Here is a 22,433-nt window from a genome sequence, read left to right on the forward strand (position 1 = left end):
TGGTGTTTTCAACTCCTCCACTACTTGGTCTTCCCAAACTCAACTTACAAATGTCATATCCATGCCGAGGACAGAGGCATAATTCACGTTTGATTCATCTACGCAAGCTTATTTTTTTTTAATGGCGTCATTACTTGATAGAATGGATGCGACGTTCACATAATGCCATACTATTTGTTTTTACTCGTGTGACTGAACTTAGAATAATACTCTAAGCACCTACGTACCTCGGTGAGGAGGATCAAGTCATACCGTAGTTCAGAAAAATGATTTTTTTTTTTTTTGTGTCCTAACTTTTGCCTAGGCTGCCCTTTGCGGGATTTTCAACCTAGCGGACATTTTTTTTTTTGTGTCCTAACTTTTGCCTAGGCCGCCTCTTGCGAGATTTTCAACCTAGCGGACATTTTCTTGGGCCGTGCACAATTTATACTATTGCGGGCCAGGAGTTGCATGCAGTTTATGCTCGTGCCTTAAGGAGCGTATTTCTTCTCTTCAAGGATAATATCTCTTCATGAATTTCCCATTGATGGGCCCAATTCGCAAGCCTTCTGAGTCAACAAGCTTATAAGCGCCACTTGAGTATACTTTTTGCACAACATATGGCCCATCCCATTTAGCAAAAAATTTGCCCCCAGATCGATGAGAAGTAATAATTGGCCTTCTTACAACAAGGACTTGATCACCCACTTGGAAGCATCTAAGATGAACCCTTTTATTGAAAGACCAAGATAGACGGGCTTGATAGCATTCCAGGCTTTGTTGAGCTTCTAGCCTCTTTTCATCGAGAGCTTCCAATTCTTCGAGGCGCAATCTAGCATTTTCTTCATCAGTGAGTCCTTCTTGAATAGCAAGCCGCAATGATGGGATTTGACGCTCAAGTGGAAGGACTGTTTCAACTCCATAAACAAGCGAATAAGGAGTCGCCTGCGTTGGTGTGCGATAGGTGGTCCTGTATGCCCAAAGAGCTTCTTCCATTCTTTCATGCCAATCTCTCTTAGATTTGGAGACGACTTTCTTCAACAAGTTGCAGAGTGTCTTGTTAAATGCTTCAGCGAGGCCATTGGCAGCGGCATAATACATAGAAGAATTACGTTGCTTGAAGCCAAAAAGGTCACAGACCTTAGTCATCAACTTGTTATCGAATGGCTTGCCATTATCTGTCAATATATATCGAGGAATGCCGAAACGATAGATAATATTGACTCGGATGAAGTTTGCCACATTCTCCTTCTTTACTTCTTTAAGAGAAACAGCTTCTGCCCATTTCGAGAAGTAATCAATCGCAGCCAAGATGTATAAATGACCGCCAGAAGACTTTGGCAATGGCCCAACAACATCCAAACCCCAAGCTTCAATGGCCATGAAGCCACAGTAGGGTGCAATACTTCTGGTGGTTGATGTATGAAATTAGCATGGAATTGACAAGCTTTACACCTTCGAGCATAATCCAAGCAGTCTTTCACCATAGTTTGCCAATAATACCCCATTCTTTTTATATGAAAATGAAGTTTTGGCCCATATTGATGCGCCCCACATACTCCAGAATGTGCTTCCTGCATGGCTTGAACAGACTCATCTGCCCCCAAACAACGTAAGAGTACTCCATCGAATGATCTTCTGTAGAGTGTATTCTTGTAGTAAAGGAAACGAGGGGCTCGCCATCGGATTTCTGTCTTCCTTCGAAGATTTTCTGGCAGTATCCCATAATACAAGTAATCAATTATTAGTTGCCGCCAATCTTCAATTTCAACCTCTAAAGTGGTGATGGTATGCTCAACTTCTTCTTCACATTCATTTGGTGGTGGTACTACCCATCTCTGGCAAACGACGACTTGCATTTGATTAGGTGATACTAATGCGGAAGCTAGAGCTGCTAATGCATCAGCCTTTTTATTTTCCTTTCTAGGAACATGTTGAATAGTCACTTCTCCTAGCCAACCTATCAATTTCTGAGCATAGTTGCGATATGGCAGCAACTCTGGCTTCTTGACCTCATAACTACCCAAAACTTGATTGATCACCAACTTGGAATCTCCAAAAATTTGTAGCTGTAATTGTTTCATGTCAACAGCCATTTCGAGCCCAAGTATGAGTGCTTGATATTCAGCAACATTATTGGAGCAGTGTTGTGTTAGAGTGAAGGAGTATGGCAAGACCTCCCCTAAGGAAGTGACAAACACTATTCCAGCACCAGCTCCTTCACAATGTGCAGCACCATCAAAGTACATTTTCCAAGGAGGTTGAATTTCCACAAGCATTGAATCTTCATCAGGTAGCTCATCGGATAACTCCCAATCATCTGGAATTGGATGGTTGGCCAAAAAATCGGCTAGCACTTGCCCTTTTACTGCCTTTTGAGAAATATACACAATTTCAAATTGCTGAAATTGGAGGTACCACCTTGCTAAACGATCACTTAGGACGGGTTTGGACATGACAAACTTGATAGGATTTGCTTTCGAGACGAGTCGCACCACATGAGCTTGGAAGTAATGCTTCATCTTTTGAATTGAGAATACAAGTGCCAGACATAACTTCTCTATGGGTGAATAATTTATCTCGTTCGGTGTCATCATTCTACTCAAGTAATAAAGTGCATTTTCTTTCCTTTCATCGTTTTCTTGGGCTAGAAGTGCTCCTACTGACCTTTCTTGTGTCGCGATATATAATATCAACGGTTTTCCAGGTATGGGAGCTACAAGTACTGGAGGCTTTATCAAATAAGATTTGATGCTCTCGAAAGCATTCGCACAGGCTTGGTCCCATTCAAAAGGAATATCTTTCTTCATAAGACAACTGAATGGCTGACATCTCCCAGCCAGATTTGAGATGAACCTCCTAAGGTATGCCAACTTTCCTTGCAGGCTTTTTAACTCATGGATATCTCTAGGTTCGGGCATCTTCAGAATAACATCGACCTTAACTTGATCAATTTCGATCCCTCGCTGTCGGACGATAAATCCAATGAACTTTCCAGAAGAAACTCCAAAGGCGCATTTCAAAGGATTCATTTTGAGCTGGTATCGTCGAAGTCGTTCGAACACCAATCTCAAGTCCTTCAAGTGGTCATTTTTCTCCCTTGATTTCACCACCAAGTCATCAACATAACACTCGGCGTTTTTATGTAGCATGTCATCAAAGATGTTCTGCATGGCACGTTGATAAGTAGCACCGGCATTCTTTAAACCAAAAGGCATCACCTTGTAGCAATATATACCTTTAGGAGTGCGGAAGGCAGTAAGTTCTTCATCCTTTGGTGCCATGCGAATCTGATTGTACCCAAACGAACCATCCATGAAAGACATTGCCTCATATCCAGTCGTGGCATCAATCATAAGATCGGGGATTGGAAGAGAAAATTCATCCTTAGGGCATGCATTGTTAAGATCCCTAAAGTCAACACAAACTCGAATTTGGCCATTCTTCTTTCTTACAGGTACGATGCTCGAAATCCATGTGGGATACTTAACTTCACGAATGAAACCTGCTTCAATGAGTTTGTTCACTTCAGTTTCAATCAAGGGAACTAGTTCAGATCTGAAGCGACGTTGAGCTTGCTTAACAGGACGAGCACCTCGTTTTACGGCGAGACGATGGACTGCAACTTTGGGATCTAATCCTGGCATCTCCTTGTAACTCCAAGCGAAAACATCTTTGAACTCCATAAGTAGATCAACATATTTGTTTTCTTCATCAACATTCAGTGAGGCACTTACATATGTAGGCCTTGGGTCTTCACCAGTTCCAAGATTAACTTCCTTTAATGCATCAACAGTCGTCTTTACCCCTTCCTCAAACTCAGGCGGTGCATCTTCAGCGTCTTCATCTTCTTGGGGGTAACCATCATTGAAAGATATGTGATGACATGCATGAATATCCACAAACTTTTCCTCAACTCTTGGATGAAGCGTAGTGCTTTGTTCATCCCAGATTGCGATGTGATATGATGATCCTACACTTTCCTCGTCTTCATCACGCCCCTTGGTATGGCATCACATTATCCACTTTAAACTCCTTCGAGACACGGTTCTCCAAGTAGAATTTCGCATCTGCAAAGTGTGCTTCTGTCTCAGCAAAAGGCTCATCATCAGCAACTATCTTCTTTTGAACCCCATCTTCAAGGTATTTAAAGCACTGATGGTAGGTAGATGGAACCACTTTATTTTCGTGTATCCATGGCCTTCCTAACAAAATATTATATGAGGTCTTTGCGTCAATCACGTGCATCCATGCGTTTGAACACATACCTCCCATATTTATTTCCAGCTTGACAGCGCCTATAGCTCTTTGCCCCCCTTGATTAAATCCATGAATCATCAAACGTCTTTCAGACAATTCATCTACCGAGATTCCAAGCTCTTTCACAATGCGGATTAGGAGAATGTTGACTCCAGACCCATCATCAATCATAATTCTGTTAACTTTATGCCCACGCACGAAACCAACCATATATAAAGGACGATTATGCAGTGTTTGGCCTAACAAAAGATCATCATTAGTGAATGTGATTTTTGCATCACAAGTGTCCACTTCTTCAGAGTGAGTCTCGATGAGGTTTTCACACAATGGAAGTGACGGCAATGTCACATCTCCCTTTTTCATCTCTTCTTCATCAATATTGCAACATGAGGCCTTAGCATCATAGTGAGAAATTTTTATGTGAAACCAGCTTGGCAAGAATTCCTCTAATGTTATTGGACAACGTGGCCTTTGATAGTAAGCCTCCTCGTTTGTTGATTTCTTCACATTCTTCTGTACCCCTTGCTTGTTGGGTCTTTTCATCATCTTTCCTCTTGTCACTTGATTATTTGGCTCTCTTCGTGAGCTCGTTTTGCAGCGTCTCCGCCGAGTCACTAAAGTCCATCCATCATTATCAGTTTGATCAAAATGAGATTGAATTTCTTCAAAAAAAATTCTCCTTCACTATTACATCATGCATTATAGGAAGGCAACATGGCATGTTGACATTGATGGGATCGAAGTCACCAAATTTAATCGTCTTTGGTGGTGACACGATCAGAATATCTCCACATTCACATACTTCAGCAAAGTTGCAAAGAACTATGGGATCCAGCGAGCCAAACGTGACTCAGACTTGATTTGAACTTTCCTTCTCATCTTCAAGCAACATCTTACCTTCCCGGGCCAAATCCATGACCTTTTCTTTGAAGATGAAACACTTTTCAATAGGGTGACCCATCAACCGATGATACTTGCAGTAATTTGGATCATTAGTCCTCCCAACTTCATTTGGCCTCTTCATTCCGGGTAACTCAATAAGCTTCAATGCAAGAAGTTCTTCAAATATTGCTGGAACATCTGAGTCTAGGAATGGATACTCTTTTTCTTGCATTTCCTTCAAAGTTAACTTTTTGCCACCATTATTTTGGAAAGATGTAGTCTTCACACTTTGCTTCTTGCTTAGCTTTGTGGTGACCTTTAATGGTGCAGAATTAACATTCATCGACTCTTTGCTTTCAGACTTTGGCACAAACCTACCCCCTCTCTTTACTTCTAGTTTGTCTTTCCCTTTACGAGGCTCATAAACTGGTGGCCCTTGATTTCCGTTTGAGGACATGCTTAATTCCATATCGTGAGCACGTGTAGCCAATTCTTCAAAGGACTTGGGCTTGATTCCCTGTAGGATATAAATAAGTCCCCAGTGCATTCCTTGGATACACATTTCAATAGCAGAAGCCTCACTAAGTCTGTCTTTGCAATTAAGGCTAGCATTTCTCCATCGACTGATGAAATCAATAACGGGCTCATCTTTCCATTGACGCATATTTGTAAGTTCAACCATGCTTACAATACGCCTCATGCAATAGAAGCGATTGAGAAATTCATATTCAAGTTGCTCCCAACTATCAATAGAACCAGCATCGAGATCCGTATACCAGTCAAATGCATTCCCTTGCAAGGAGCGCACAAACTGCTTAACAAGATAATCCCCATAAGTTTCAGCATTATTGCAAGTTTCCACGAAGTGAGCAACGTGTTGCTTTGGATTTCCTTTACCATCAAATTGTTGAAATTTTGGAGGCTGATAACCTGCAGGCATCTTTAACCCATCGATCCTTGAAGTGTATGGCTTGGCGTATGTAATCGAAGACTTAGCAGTAACATCATACTTGTCTTTAATTGTTCCCATAATGAAGTCCTTCAGTCGATGAATTGGGATTAATCCTTCAGAGGATACTTGTAGTTCCTCAGCAACATGCACTTGTTTTGTAGACAGGTCTTCTTTTTCTTGTACCATAGGATGCTTCCAGGTGCATGACTTGAATCCCCCTCCATTACGCTATCAAATCTGTCTGTCAACTTGACAATTCGATTATCTTGGTCTTGCACATATTTCGTCAAGTCACCAATCGCCTTCGTCAAACTCGCGAGTTGTTCTTCAACAGTTGAGGTATTAGTCATCATTGCTTGGATGGATGTTGTAGATGATGGAGCAAAACATGGATTTTCCCTCAAAATGAAATTTGAAAGGAAAAGATTTCGTGGAGTGATTGAGGCAGATCTGGTGATCAAGGCATCATCTTCATCTTGGATGATGAGATTCTTAGTTTGGAGTGGGCTAAGATGAGCCAACGTCTTTTCAACGATCTCAGCGATATTCTCTCCTTCTTCCAATCCATCCGGAAAGACTCTTGCCCTCTTTGAGGATTGAAGTTCAAAGACAGGAACTGATGCGGACAGCACTTGAGATGCTTGTTGTCCTAATAAGTTTGCTTTGTTCCTAGTGACAGGTCCCAAACTTCCCATTGTAGTTTCCAATATGTTTTCCACCTCAGAGGAAAACTTGGAATCAGTACCCTTAATAGCAGTAGACTTGGAGTTGATCTTCTTGGATGCCATTTCAGTGTTCTTGCGATTTGATGATTAATGTGAAGAGATGAGAGGTAGAGAAGGTCCCACTGGGCGTGCCAAAATTTGTAACCAACAAATTTCCGAGTCTTTAGAAAAATAAATAATCAAGACAGGAAAATGGAGTAACAAAATGTAGTATTTGATTTCAAGAATGTTGAGTGTTACAATCTCTATATAATCCTCTGACTCTCCAACAATAACGTAAACTATGTTGAAACTTGAATATGATTTAGATTCAAGGGCTTCAGCAGCTTGATCTTGAATCTTCGTATTTGAATTTGGATTTGGTATTTGCCACGAACAAGTAATTTGATCTTGAACGCCTTGATATTTGCCTTCGTTCTTAATCTTGAACTTGAACTTGAGCTTGAGCTTGAACTTGATGGCTTGGATGCTTGAACTTGTAGCTTGTAGAGAAATATGTAGACTTTGATCCACGGGCTCTCTTCTTGCTTCTTGTTCTTAATTCTCCTTCCTCCTCCTTTTTATGAGTTATGAGGATCCCTATTTATAGCTTTTAGGGAGGTGTAGCCTTGTCATTTGATTGGTCAGAGCATATCATCCGTACACTTGGCATGATTTCATTGACCTATTAATTTGACTTGGATTGCCACCTCATTTGACATGTGGGGCGGGCTTGCATTTCAAGATGGGCTTGGACTTTGGGCTATTAAAGTGGACTCATCATTTGGAGCCCAATCAAATGGACTAGCCCAATATCTTTAAGATTAGATGATTAATCCAACCATATTAGCAACATTATTTGAACTATTTTCTTAAATTTAATATAGTCCAAATTAATATACTAATTAAAATCCAATAAAATTTTAAATGACTACACACATCATTTATATCATGTATATTGATGAAAATCTATGTGTAATATACACGATATACACGCCTAGTAGTGATTCCAGGCTTGAATCTGACTCCAAACTATTCTAAATCACTTTCAACCTGACTGAAATTTTGTATACAATATCAGCCGGGTGTTCTCAACCAATTCGAAATAGACCCACTCAAAACTATATGAAAAAATTTCTAGATAAGAAAGTAGAACCAATCTTGGTCCTCAGTCTCGACCTGTGGTAGGTCACGACCGTCGAGCCCAGTGAAGATGGCGATGGACTTTTTGGCTCATATGCATTGTTCAGTTCTCCATTTTGGAAGAGTTGGCTAATGAATGCCAATTATTTTGGCTACTATTGCCACGTCCAGTCCATGGTTAATTTGGTGTCAATAGTTGTTATAACCGATATACACGTGCTGATGTCCCTACATATATTTGGTGCTAGGGGTGTGCTTTGTTTTTCTACGTCAAACTTCTTTCAACCATCTGATATTCGAACCTACTAACTAATTCAGACTCGTGTTGTTTGGGGGTATTTAAGGGAAAAGTATTCCTTATTAAGATTTTTTTTCCCTATTCACAGAGTTTAAAATCGAAAATTATGATTAAGGGTGAAGGGATTACATTTATGTTTTCGTATCTCATAGAAGGTCTACGTCAACTTGTTACCTTTACTTGAACTCAACTTTGTTTCATCGTCCGTCAAGAAACAAAGTATTTCTCTAATTTGATCTATTTGTCGCAACTGAGTATTGATATGTATGATCTGTTACATATGTCCTTAATAAAACTATCTTTTTCAATATAACCATGTCAAGCTTGTTTGTATGAATTAAGCATATGAGATAGATATTACTCTGCTTGTGAAAAAATTGCTTCAAGAGCTTATCAAGTTCATTACTTTTGTTTTGTTAATAAAGTCTGTTCCTCTCCAAAGCTGCTACGAAGACCAGAGATGAAGATTGTGTGCAATTGGAAAATATGTATATAAAGTCAGGCATATTTTTGCAAACATATTAGTTGTAAAGGAATAGACTGCTTATCAAGCTATACACTATCATCAACAAAGCCTTTTAGATGTATAACTATTCTCCAAATAATTTACAGAAAAAAAGAGAAGAAGCTAGCAAACAATTGTTAGTCGACAAATGCTAAGACAACTGACGGTACTAATATATCATGAACAAACGAAAAAAAGGCCACAACAGACAAGTTATTAGTGAACTTCAGAGATAGAGAAATATCGATATCTATAATTAGTTCGTTTCTCTTCTATTTTTCTATTTAGAAAGAGATGTATAGAACTTTTCCGATTTTACGGTCGATTTAAAAGCTATTTGCTTTGATTTTTTATCCTCTTTCTTTTGTTTTTTTTCTTTTTAATTCGTACCTGATTGCCTTATATAAGTCACAAACAATTAGATATTTTCTGTCAAGTAGCTTACATTACGTTTACATGCACTGCAGTTGAAGAACTAGGTAGCGTGGCTTGAAGTTCCACCCTAACTTCTACAACAAATTTTAAAGTAGGGTGTTATGTAATCAATTATTTGTTATATAATTATTAGTACTGTTAATTAGGAGTATTACTACTTTATGGTATCTCGAATACTATCTTATTTCACCTTTATTAAGAGTCAAAAGTTCATTTTAGATTATGTTTTAATCATTTTATGTAGTTAGATATAATCCTAACTATCCTTCGAGAAATCTATAAATAAATTAAAAGGATGGTACTCAGGACATTTCTTGTAATATTAAATCATTTACAATGCCAAACTTTCTTCATCTTTCAAATTTTATATACCAAAAGTTTAGCTTAATACTCAAATTGACAAATTTGCTCTTTAATTAGCTAATGAGTTAGTTGATTTTTAGTTAGATTTTATTGGATACTGATATGTATAATGAACTAAATCATCGAATTTTCTATCGGATTGTATGACAAGACTGTTAATAGAAATTTCTCAAAACTATTTTCGCTATTCCATATTCCATGGTGCCGAATCATAAGTGGGGTATGTACCATCTGGGATACATCTTTTTTATATGAAATTGTCTTTGAAACTTGGGATATATGTTAGCTTGAAAATTTGTTATGATCACTGTAGTTTTGTAACGTTTTATCGGTATCAATAATCATACCACAAAAAAAAAAAAAAATGATGGATAAATGACACAGAAATAGAGTAAATGTTCAATGAAGAGAGAATATATCTTAAGACACAGATAAAGATAAAATAAAAAACTCTTCCTAATTAATATTTTCTTCAGAGGCGTAGAAGAAAAAAGACGACAAATAATTTAAGTTGGAGGGAGCAGATGGATATTGAATGTAATATCATTTATTAGGATACTAGTGTGTACCTACCCGCGCTTCGCGCAGTTGTAAAAAGAATATAAAATATAAAGATATTAATGGTGCAATTCTATAAAAGAAACAAGCTCCCGCTATGCGCGGGGTCCGGGGAAGGGCCGGACCACAAGGGTCTATTGTACGTAGTCTTACCTTGCATTTCTGCAAGAGGCTGTTTCCACGGCTCGAACCCGTGACCTCCTAGTCACATGACAACAACTTTACCAGTTACGCCAAGACTCCCCTTCTGTTGTAAAAAGAATATAAAATATAAAGATATTAATGGTGCAATTCTATAAAAGAAACAATGTTTATTAAGCAAACATATCTTCATGATTTTACCACTTTTTTCATGATTCTCTAGTTAATTTATATATAGTCGTTTGATAGAAAGAATATGTGAGAGAAATCAAGGTCGAATATGAAACTAGCTACTCATTTAAATTAATACATATTTTAACTTGAATAAGAAAACATAAAAGGGGTGTGTGTGTGTGTGTGGGGGGGGGGGGGTAATGAAGAAGAGGGAAAAAAGAAAAAAGATAACGTGGAAAATCTGGAAATGCAAATCCGAGAGGTAGTCTAATTTTGTTTAATCCTTTATAATCGATCTAGTATGGCTAAGATATACAAAAACAAAAGTGCCCATTCATGTGTGTATGTGTATACACAAATTACTTGAACTTATGTGAGTGCTAATATTAATATACAAAATGTTGGATATGTAGATCTGTCCTGGTTACTTGTGTCCTAACATACTGACTGAAGCATCTTAGTTACACTTTAAATTTGGACTCTTTAATATAAGCAATTTTCTTTGATAGAGACTTTCAAACAAATAAAAATGAAAAATGGCAACTATTATTCATGCAAAAGTAATGATAATAAAAGTACTGATAAACTAATTTTTGTAGACATTTTTTCCAACATTCCTATTATGTGATAGAACTCCAATAATCACCTACCAAATAAGGAAAAAAGAAAGAATTATTTACCTAGCTAAACAATGAACAAAGAGGAGATCAAGCCAATAAAAAAAAGAGTAAATAAATAACTATTATGACCAAATTAAGCCATTTACATATCCCAATTATATATAAAAAAAAATAAAAAAATTTGATACGTTACATGTGGTGAAAAGGAGATCATCAATTATTTTTGCCAAAGTCAATTTTAAAGAACACTAATCTTAGGCTATTTAGATTAAGCGAAGGAAAAACATTACGAAAAAGGATATTCATATCAAGTGGCCAGTGATGTTATGCACTTGTCTTTATCCTCAAATCTCTCTCGGTTATCTTCTAGTCGTCTTTCATTTTTCCATCACTTGATCTTCTCCTCGTCCTTGCAAGAAACAGTACATCCCAAAAAAAAATTAATGCACTACGAATAAGAGTGGTAACTAAACAAAGTAAAATCATACATGTTAGGTTCTTGCTTAGAATCAATATATGAGAAGAAAAACTAATTTACTGAATGAAAATCTTAGAAAATAAAACCATACAAGACGTGTTTGTTATTAAGTACTTTTTAGACAATAAAAAAGGCACAAGGACACAACAAATAGAGAGTAGCATGCCATGACAAAAAGATGAATAAGAAGACATATATATAACACAAAATAGAATATCAAGAGACAGAGGAATAAATCACTGTAAGTACCCCTAATTAATATTAAGAATTAATACATATAAAAACTCATTGAAATTAAAACCCTTCGTGGGATTGACACTTAAAGACGGCTTTTCACTTCTGCTTAGGAGTGGCTCCACAAATGTAACGTGAGCAGAGTCGTGCGGTAAAACGCCGTTCGTCTTTATTGAAAACGAATTTAGTGTAGCAATAAATATGTTGTCATGGGCTGAATTGGAGGGTACGTGGGCTGACTTTTGCCAAATGAATATTTAATTTACTAAGCTTTTTAAATCTAATTAATTAGTAGATTATGTAGAGAAATGGAGAAAAAAATGCCAATAAAGGAGAAAAAGATACACATCAATGGAGACCATAGAGAGGTGCTACATAGGATTGTCTATGCCTAGCTTTATATTATATACTAGGAAAACAACCCGCGCTTCGCGCGGTCATGAGAAAAATAAAATTGAGTTTATTAAAGAAAATACTTCGATTTATTTCTCATCTTAAATATACTAATTCTCACCAATAAAAATACTTAAATAATCATTAGTCATTTATTGAGAAGCTAAACTTTGCAGAATAAAATACAAAATTTATTAGCAACAAAAAAAAAATTAGAAAGACCAACTCCTCATACTCTTTAAGGTGAAATTTAAAACCTTTATGTTGAAATCGTTTTTTATTTCATGTCAAATTGTGTCGAAATCTTATTCTTGAAGGATGTATACCTAGTATTTGAAATAAACACAAATAAAATATAAATATATAAATATATAAAATAAGAAATTGATTAAACTATACTTGTGTTTTTCACAAACTTTAAACTAATCAAATGTTGGAGTTATGTTCACCTCGTCCAGTAAAGTTTCTTTTCTTGATTGAATTAATCATACATGTTTTGCTACCATAAAAAAATTAAAAAGAAAGCTTCTTTTCCTTTTGCTTGTAAATATTGGCGTGTTGTACAATAATGACTGAGGCTAATCTGCATCATCACAAGAGTTGACACTCTCTCCATTTTAACCATGGATAGTTAGCTTCCCTAATTGTCGAAAAGAGTGAACGCATTAAATAATAGCCTTTTCCTCTTATTTTAGTAACGTAAAAGATCTTCGTGAATACAAAAAGTACCACAATTTAGAAAGAATGACTTTTGAAATTCTTAAAATAATATAAAGGAAAAAGTTGAAAACAATCAAAAAATGAGAGAAGATAAATGTGTTGTAAAATAAAGAAAAGAAATAATCATTAAAAGTATATTGCACGATATGTTACAAAGTACAGTTTTTAGTAAATCTCTAATAAGTATAGATTTTGCATGAGTTTATGTGCAAATCTATATATAATATAAAGCTAGGCATACACAAGGTGATGTGGCACCTCTCTATGGCCACCATTCATATTTTTTTTTTCTCCTTTTTTTGCCTTTTTTCCCCCATTTATTTGCTATTTTTAAAAAAGCTAAAGAGTTGCTCCTTTAACTCTCTTAAGTATCTCATAATTATGTTAAATGTGCTACATTTAGCTCTCTCTATACCACTCGGTTATAATGTTTTAATTCCCTATTCAATTCTATCATAAAATATCAAGAATGAAGAGCATTTTGCGATTTGTAACGTTTTTGATCACTTCTTTCACAGTTTAATTTATCATAATTACCAACAAAGTTATTGCGCATGTTAATGAAGAACTGAAAAGGCATCTAGGTAGCATATATCATTCCTATCCTCATTTCATAATTTGTGCACAAAAAGTTTTCTCCCCTTTTTCTGCCTTTATTTTTTCATTGTTAATGTTTTTGTCCTCCATTTTCTTCTTGGTATTCCCATATTCGACTGATCTACAACCCATACTATGTGAGCCTTTTCATATCCTGATAGGTTTCGTTTTTGTAAATATAATTTTTTTTTTGGACCTTTTTATGAACGGAAATGATTGTAGGTTGGTTGAAGGATAAATCACACGAGATAGTAACAATTTGCAAAACGGAGATAAGAGTGTTTTGAGGTGTTTTTTTTGGTGATGCACCTTGTGGTAGAATCTCTTCCAATTGTAGGTTGAGTCGGAAGGTAAATCACATGAGACAGTGAAAATCGTTCGAGATAGTTTTTTGTGATGCATATTGTTTTTTTCCTTAATCTCTTTTATTGCGTTCATTTTTAAATGACTTTGAATTTTTGTTAGGTAGCGCAATTATCAGACGGAAAGGAAATAACTCCACAAGATCTCGACAAGAAAAATAAAAAAATAATATACATATATATTGTTACTCTTTTAATATGTTGCAAGCTTGTAGTTATAGTTCTAATTGATTTTTAATATAACTCTGTCTTTTGCTAGGCTTAAAATGCTTATTTTGAATTGATGAATGATTGTACTAAGTTCTGTTGGATTTGATTATTTTTACGTTGTTTCTTTTTAAACGTAAACCTACATTTTAATCATCTTTCAAGCCAAAAAAGTACAAGTTGATTTGAGGGATTTTTACATTGTTTAAAATTAAATTAAAAAAGAAGAGAGAAATACATTATAGAAGTATTATTATCTCTACATGCTCCCAAAATAAATGACATATTAGAAAATGTAATTAGTTTTCTTGCTGCAAAAAAAGGATATTTTTTATATCCATATATAAACAGTAAAGAAAAAATAAATAAAGAACGAAAACGAGATCCAACTTCCTCGAATCTGCTAAAGGGCTTTTGACGGGTTTTAACTTTTGGATAGGTTGTCTCAACAATTTTGCTTTACATCTGCTATACTTCGCCATGTGGTAGGGGCTATGTATTTATCAAGTTGTGTTTTCTCTTGATTTCATTCTATTGAGTTTATAGAGAAAATGTATTGTAATGATTGGAGGAACTAACCAAGATGGTGAGTTTTGGGATTTTCGAATTAATTAGTAAAAGTAGAATAAGGAATTGATTTGGTTAATCAATGAAGCGTATCAATTTTCAAATTTCCAGAGGGATTTAAGTGTAAGAATATAAGAAGAAAAAAAAAAGGAAAATAAAATTTTACAATGTATATTGTGATTTACAACATGTAATATGTTTTGTTAAATATTTAAATATCTAAATTTATTTTTAAGATTAAAATTTGTGTATGCGAACATACAATTGCTTAGATTATAAATCCTTTATAGAAACAGCATTATATCTGGATGAAAAGTGTAATCTAATCTAAAATAGTGACTGATGCCACTGGACCATAACAAATGTTGTAGAATTATTTTATTGGACACATAAGATGATAAAATTATGATCTTTGAGATTCCAAAATTATAAGGCTATTTTGTGGGAGAATATAAGAAAATGAAGTATAAAAAAATAAAACAAATCTAGAATCGCATATGAAATTATAAGAGCAAGGTCACTCGAGAAAGGTTCTCATCAATAGTAACTATTGAGAAACATTGAATCAATGCAATTTACAAGCACGTAATTGTTATTGACTGAATGACAAGTAAATGTGTGCGAGAGAGAGTCTAAGATTTTTCAAAAAGTAGTTTTTTTTTTTTAAATTTTTAAATCAAGCATAAACCATGAAAGTAAAAATAAAAACTTAATCAAGAGTTAGATAAATCTTGAAATTTTACATAAGATTAGTAAAAGGAAAAGGGAAAATTTGCTTGATTTAGCTCAAAATGTGTAAAAGTCTGAGGAAAGAAGTAACTAAAAACAATTTTTGACCTAACCATTTAGATAAAATTAAATATGAAACAGACATGATTAAATGTTAAGTATTATTTTCAATCTTTGGGGAAAAAATCAAAGATTATGTTGTTAATATTACCGCGCGAAGCGCGGACATATCCACTAGTTTTACTATAACCTTTCTACTTTCTAGAATCAGTTTTAAATAAATTTCCTATATATTATAAGTTGCAAATAATCGAACAAAATCAGAACTGCATAAATTAATATAACCAAAGAACTATTGTTGAAGGTATTGACTAAAAAAAGTAAAAGACTGTCACGTCCTAATAAAATTATAAATTTATAATACTTCTGTAATTTGAACAAATGACGCTATTTTATCATTTTGGAACAACAATCTCAACTTTTCAATTACAAGTGGTATGACTATTGGCAGAAAAATTGCCTTTAAGCCTTTCACCACCATGAAAGCTATCTACAACACCCTACCTAAGATGTAAACTCAGAACGTTTTTACATGAAGAAGCAATCTCAGTGGTTCAGACTCCAACACCGGAGACCAAAACTATTTAAGAGTAAAAAGAGGAGTCATCTCAAATAAAAAGCAATAATTGTAAAGAGAAAACATGGTTGGACATACCCAGCTCCTAAGTTAAGATGTAAATCACCAAACATCCTAAAAATCTGACTAAAACAACACTCAAATGCACATTGAAAATTTAAATAGAAGTTTAAATATTTTGGCATGGAATATAGCATGTTATCATTGAATACCATCTCTTACTATCCCACAAATAAGTCTCGCGTAGCTCAAGACGAATTAGAAAGTGAATCCCTTGCTTAAAGAATTGCTTTAGAAATATTTCTTTCCTGCAATTGATAATCACTTCTAGGCTTCTAGCAACTATTAGCATCAGGATGTGTATCATTTATTTTACAATAAAGTTTTACAATGCCTCTATTTATAGGATAACAATGGAATACAAATGATGCTATGAACATGACTATTAATTATTTAGGGGTTATGAAAATAATAAGTTATGGGAGTAATGGAAATTAAATAAAGACCATTATATTTTTACATTAAAGAATATATGAGCGGAGGAGTACTAATTGACACATTTATTCTTGCACAATAAAAAAATAGAGAAATAGGGAAAATTATCAACAAAAAATAAAATCAAAAATAAGATCCTTGGCCAAAGAGAAGTGCGACATCATCCTTCTATTGCCTAGCTTTATAATAAATATAGTAAAGATTTTAGCAAATGAAAAGATTTAGAATATGATAATAACAATAAAAAGTGTTTTTGGGCTGATTCAACCAAAAACGTTACCTGGGCATTGGTTGAATCATAAAGATCATCATTTACTACTACCACTACTACATGGGTTTATTGCTACATTTACTTGGAAGCCATTTTTTAATTCATTAGTTAGTAGAAAAAACTAATAAAAATCTAAAAAAAAAAGGAGAAAAAAAATAAATGTCAATAGAGGTCATAGAGAGGTGTCACATAAGATTGTTTATGCCTAGCTTTATATTATATATAGATTTATATTATATGTAAAGGCCTGTTGTTGCTGGTATAGTTATGTTTTTTCCCCATAATTTATTGTAAGGAGCCCATACTTTTCTCTGTTTTAATTTGTTTATCTGGTTTTGACTTGACATTGAGTTTAAGAAAGTAAAAAAAAAAATTGAATCTTGTGGTTGTTAATTAAAGATACGTAAAATGTACCAAAATACCTTTTAATCTTATGGTCTTAAATATGTCACGTGCATGAGGTTGAAATTAAAGAGTTGTCAAAAAAAAAAATTAAATGGGCTAAAAAAAAAAGTAAGACAAACAAATAGAATCGAGAGAGTAATACTTGATTTTTGTGCTTTTGATCTTGCAAGTGTCAAGACTAAATCAAAATAATCCAACCACCAGATTACACATTTTGCCTCACATTACATGTCATTTCCCTTAATGTCACTAAAGTTTATGTCCCAAGTGAACCTTATCGACGTTGTTTTATAGATTGCATGTACCCTCATTGAGGTTCTGTTATTCACAAGCTAACAGTCAAGACAATGACGCAAAGAGAGAGAAGGTGTCTGTTGGGTTGAATTAATCTCCTCAATTTGGAAGGTAATATAAACTCACTCTTCCGAAAATGGAATAAAGTTACTTAAAATATTGTCCTTTTTCATTTGACTTGATTATGTATTTTAGTTCACCTTGAAAAAATTGATAGATCGTCCTAAATGGTTAATTCAACGTTTTGATTAATAGGAAACAGGGCCAAATTTTCCTTGTGGTATCCAAAATTGAGTAAATTTACCTTCCATTATATTTTTGGTCCAATATTGCTTATGTTGTTAGGAAAAAGTTTCGTATCCTTGATTTTTTAAGGAAGCTTTAATTCAAGGTTAGTTTTAAACCTTAGCCATTAGAATGGTGGGATGACAAATCGATAGGACTTCATGTTATGTTTAACCTAATCATCTTATTAAATAATTCACAAACTCTACCGAGTTGTCATGATTTCAATTTTTAACTCATGGAATCTCATCTACACTTATTCCCTTTTTCTTTATATGTACCTCTTATTTATTTATTTATTTCATATCACTCAAGATGCCTTTCTCCTTTATAGATTTTATTTCACTCATAATAATTCTCTTTTACAATTTCAAAGCTACGTAAGTGACAAATACATCTTAGAACGGTGACATACAATTCATGATAAATGGGTAGGATTTCATGCTATATTTAATATATTTGTCTTGTTAGGTTACTGTGAACCATGCCAAATCGTTTTATCATTTCTTCGTTGAATCGGACCGTAGCTCGTTCAAATTAAAACCTAGCTTGTAAAATGTCCGACTTCTATATCATGGACATATATATTATTTGGGATTAATACATAGATAACCCCTTATAGTTGTCAATAAATTCCATTAAACACTCGAACTAATGCTTGTTCCAATTGAGCACTTGAGCACATAATAAAGTGTTCTCGTAAGACACTTTCAGTTTAAATTTTAAGATTTTTTTTGCATGTGTTCTCAAGTGTTTATTAAGTAGTTAAGTTAACCATATAAAATATAATATCCTTTAAGTATACACATCAGCCTCAATTGGAATAGGTCCGTGGTTTTAACGGCTTATTGAGGCAAATGCATATAATTAAAGAAGGCGACATATTTTAAGTGTTTAACTTATCTATGTAATGAACGCTACAGAACACAAAAAAAAAAAAAAAAAAAAATCCTTCAAAAATTGAACCGAAAGTGTTTGTATACGAGCATCTTATTATATGTCAAAGTGCTTAATTGGAATAAGTCTTAGTTCGAGTGTCTAAATAAGATTTTGTGAATTTTTTTAAAAGGTGTCTAAATGGAATTTGGTTAAAATTTTAAAACGTTGTCTATGTATCAAGCCTATTATTTGCCTCATCCATAAACCCATAGGCATAACCGGGCGTGGAACCAGAGGGGTGGGGGGGGGGGGGTCAATTGAACCCCCTTCGTCGAAAAATTATAATATGTAGATAGGGCAAAAATGATTTTTTGACATAAGTTGTTGAATCCCCTTAGCACTAGATTTTTTTTTTAATCCCTTTACTTTAATTCCGTCATTGAACATAACATGCTTATTTTAGCAACATATGCAAAAACAAAAACAAAAATGAATACGAATCCCATATGAAGATACCAATAGCAACTTCAATAGGTGCAGCTTCTGTTATCTGTTAGCTAGGTACTAATTAAAGGTAGAAATTTTCTTTTGTTATGTGGAGAAAAGCCTTCGAAAAGATGAAACTCTGGAAAGAGCGAGGAGACTTTACATCTTTTCAATCTCATGCAGAGAACGAAAATAGTATTATCAATTTGCTTTTTGAAGCAACTTTAGTGGGTAAATAAAGAAAAGATATACTCCGTATATCACCTGAGCCCTAGTTACCAAACTTATTTGACCATATCTTACCTTTTTATTTATGATGATCCATAGGGCCCCTAGAATCCCATCCAGATCACAATTTGGTGGTTTTTCTTAAAGGTTTTGATTTGTTACACATAAATCCCCATGAATCTGATCAATTACTAAATAGAAAAACAAATGGTATCTTGTTCCAAGTTAAAATGATCGATCATACCTTTGAATCAAAACTATCTTTTTTCCCTTCTCCTTTTTGTATGACAAAAAAAAAAAAAAAATCTTATTGTAGAACCATTTTTCTGCTTCTTGAACTTAACATGATATCGAGTTTTGTCTAAATAATGTAAAAAAAAAAAAAAAAGGGCATGCCAACAGTTCGAACCGTCGAAGATTTGATACTTGGCTCAATTTCAAAGAATTAAAAGATACATGGATTAATTGACAAATCATTTGGTTTGAACACTTTGCAATCTATATGCTATCGATCAAAATTTCAAAAGAAATTCATGTAACTATAGAGTATAGCCTATATATGCAATCTAAATATTAGGATTGATCGATAACATATAGATTGCATAGGGTTTGGATTGGTCCATAACATATAGTCTAGATTATCTATCCTAATGATTTTGGTGAAAAAAATTGAAGAATATCATTATTAGATTTTTTAGATTTTGTGGAGCCTGAAAAAAAAACTTGTTGAAGAATATTACAAAATGGTCTATTGTTTTTGAAGGCTCAAAGTTAAATCAATCATTCGAAATTATTGGGATTGATATTAGAAGGTTGGATATCAAACGTTAGAGTTGATTTCGATTAATTTTGAAGTAAAAATGTGTTAATGAAATATCTACCCATCAAGTTATGATAGTCTGTCAGGATTTGTGGCTAAATTTTAATCATATTACTTGTCGGGTCCGAATCCCCTCCAGTACTAGTTTCCCCCGGTGCCTCCAGTACTCTTCTTGATATAGGACACGTGTTGATTATAAAAACTCCACCTACTTCTAATTCCACAGTACTTGCTTTCAATGTTAATCAAACAATACCATCCCGTTACATCAGCAACAACTAATTTGTAACATGCTAAAAGTAGATTTATTTTTTAAAATTCCTATACAGTGTAAAGTAGCAAAATTTTTCTTCTCATTCTTTTTCTATTTTTAGTGTAGCTAATTATCATCAGTTTTCAAGATATTCCTACAATAGTTGATGATAATCAACTTTATTTAGAAGATATCTTTTGAATTTTCAGCCAAGCTCAGCAATTGGTTCAATTTACGTTTACAAACCAAATAGGGTGGATTTAGAAGAAGAGTGTTAAGAAGACAGAAGAAGAAGAGGGACAATATGCAATTTATTAGGATGGAACCACTGTAAATTTTCTGGTAAAACACGAGTGATTTTATTAGATATGCAGAAGAAGGGCGGTGTGTTTGTAAAGTGATAAAAGTGAAGGGAAGTAATTTGGTCCATTGAAGTTTTTAAGTGACACGTGTCCTTAATCAAGAGGTGCATCGGAGGAACTGGAGGCAACTGGTACTGGAGGGGATCCTACTCCTTAGTTGTCAAGGCGATCCTTCAGGATTAGTGGGACCACAAATCCTGATGGATCGCCAGGATTTGTGACAAAACAAGTTTTACCATCAATTAGAAATCTTGATGATCCACCCCGATTCAAGTTCTAACTGCAGAGCTATTTTTACATAACTTTTTAAATAAAGTCAAAACTTAAATAGTGGTATTAAAGATCTTAATCAGCACACTTACGTATACTTGCCATTGAAAAAAAAAAACTGAAGTATAAGAAAGTTATTTAGTTAACATATTTTCTTAAATCATTCTTATATTTAAATAAGGTTTTGGCAATCGACATCAAAGATTCAAATTTATTTCAGACTTGTTGGATTAAAAGGGAGTTAATTAAAAAGACGAAAAGAATAGTGACTTACTAGTATGGCCTGCCTAGTGTAAAAGGTATTCTGCAATTTGAAGGTTAGCAAGACTTTCTTCTATTCGAGGACAATAACTTTCTTGCAAGACACCGTTTGAATAGGCTTGTGACTTTTGACTTATAAGCCAAAAGTCATAAGTTATAAATTCTAAATTATAAATTTTTGCTTATTTTTGTTATTTTAACTTAAAAACAAGTGCTTAAAACTTTTTTTTTTAATTTTACCTGAACACTACCTAAGTGCTTAAAAGCTATTTTGATTTAAAAGCACCTAAAAATGTACCAACTACTTAGGAGAAATCATATTTTCTTTTTATTGGGTACAAATACAATGAGAGACATGCAATCTATTTCAGAAAAAAAGGAATTTGCAAAAAAGTTGTCGAACCCCGCTGAAAATAGAAGGTTTGGCCCTTAATGATAGACCTATCTTACCAGTGTTTGTCATGTCAAAAAGCTCCAGACACTTAGTACATGAGATGTGGGGTTTGATTTTGACGAAGATGTAAAGATAGTGCGATTTTTACTTGGCTCTTGTCAACATGTCTCCAAAGATAATACCTTTTGGCTTTTCGTATTTGGCATTAGCGTTATAGTAATTTCTGCATCGTACTTATTTGTCTATTTTGTGATAGTCATTTTGGATGAGAAGTAAGAAAGCAGTGACGAATCAAAATACTTCCTGTTGTATTTCTCCTCTCTTGATTAGTGCAAACTAAATATCTTGATGAGAATATATAACGAGTAAAATTGATATCATGAGATCAAGAGGTTAGGGGTTCAAGCCGTGAAAACAGCCTCTTGCAGAAATGTAGGGTAAGGCTCAGTGGCGGATGTAGATAGAGCCGAGGGGGTTCATCCGAACCCCCTTCGGCGAAAAATTACACTGTATATATAAGGTGAAAATTATTTTTTATGTATATATAGTAGACGTTGAACCCCCTTAGCTTCTTCATTTATGGCTTCTTTATATTTTTGAACCCCCTTGACATAAATCCTGGCTCCGCCACTGGTAAGGCTGCGTACAATAGGCCCTTGTGGTCTCGCCCTTGCTTGGACCCTGCGCATAGCGAGAACTTAGTGCACCGTGCTACTCTTTTTTACACTGATTATGTTGTTTTAGATAATTTGATGATAAATTTTGACAAATATTTCTATCAGTGTGCGCATT

The 22,433-nt window shown here is 34.3% G+C and overlaps 1 protein-coding gene across 1 annotated transcript; it reads right to left on the reverse strand.

The window, feature by feature from the left end:
• Positions 1–492: 492 nt before the first annotated feature.
• Positions 493–4,785, reverse strand: LOC132628857 (uncharacterized). The gene is made up of 3 exons (XM_060344615.1): positions 4,024–4,785; positions 1,435–3,980; positions 493–1,387 (listed from the first exon to the last, which is right to left on the reverse strand). The coding sequence occupies exons 1-3, from the start codon at positions 4,783–4,785 to the stop codon at positions 493–495; spliced, it is 4,203 nt and encodes a 1,400-aa protein (XP_060200598.1).
• Positions 4,786–22,433: the final 17,648 nt, after the last annotated feature.

Source organism: Lycium barbarum, chromosome 2 (genome assembly GCF_019175385.1).
Source record: "Lycium barbarum isolate Lr01 chromosome 2, ASM1917538v2, whole genome shotgun sequence".
Classification (NCBI taxonomy): domain Eukaryota; kingdom Viridiplantae; phylum Streptophyta; class Magnoliopsida; order Solanales; family Solanaceae; genus Lycium; species Lycium barbarum.

What these genes read in the sequence shown, in the direction of transcription:
- LOC132628857 (XM_060344615.1), bottom strand. Translation starts at nt 4,785, where the DNA reads ATGATGAAAAGACCCAACAAGCAAGGGGTACAGAAGAATGTGAAGAAA. An exon ending in AATTCTACTTGGAGAACCGT is followed by an intron (nt 3,981 to 4,023) that starts GTCTCGAAGGAG and finishes TGCCATACCAAG; the next exon opens with GGGCGTGATGAAGACGAGGA. An exon ending in TGCTTGGATTATGCTCGAAG is followed by an intron (nt 1,388 to 1,434) that starts GTGTAAAGCTTG and finishes ATCAACCACCAG; the next exon opens with AAGTATTGCACCCTACTGTG.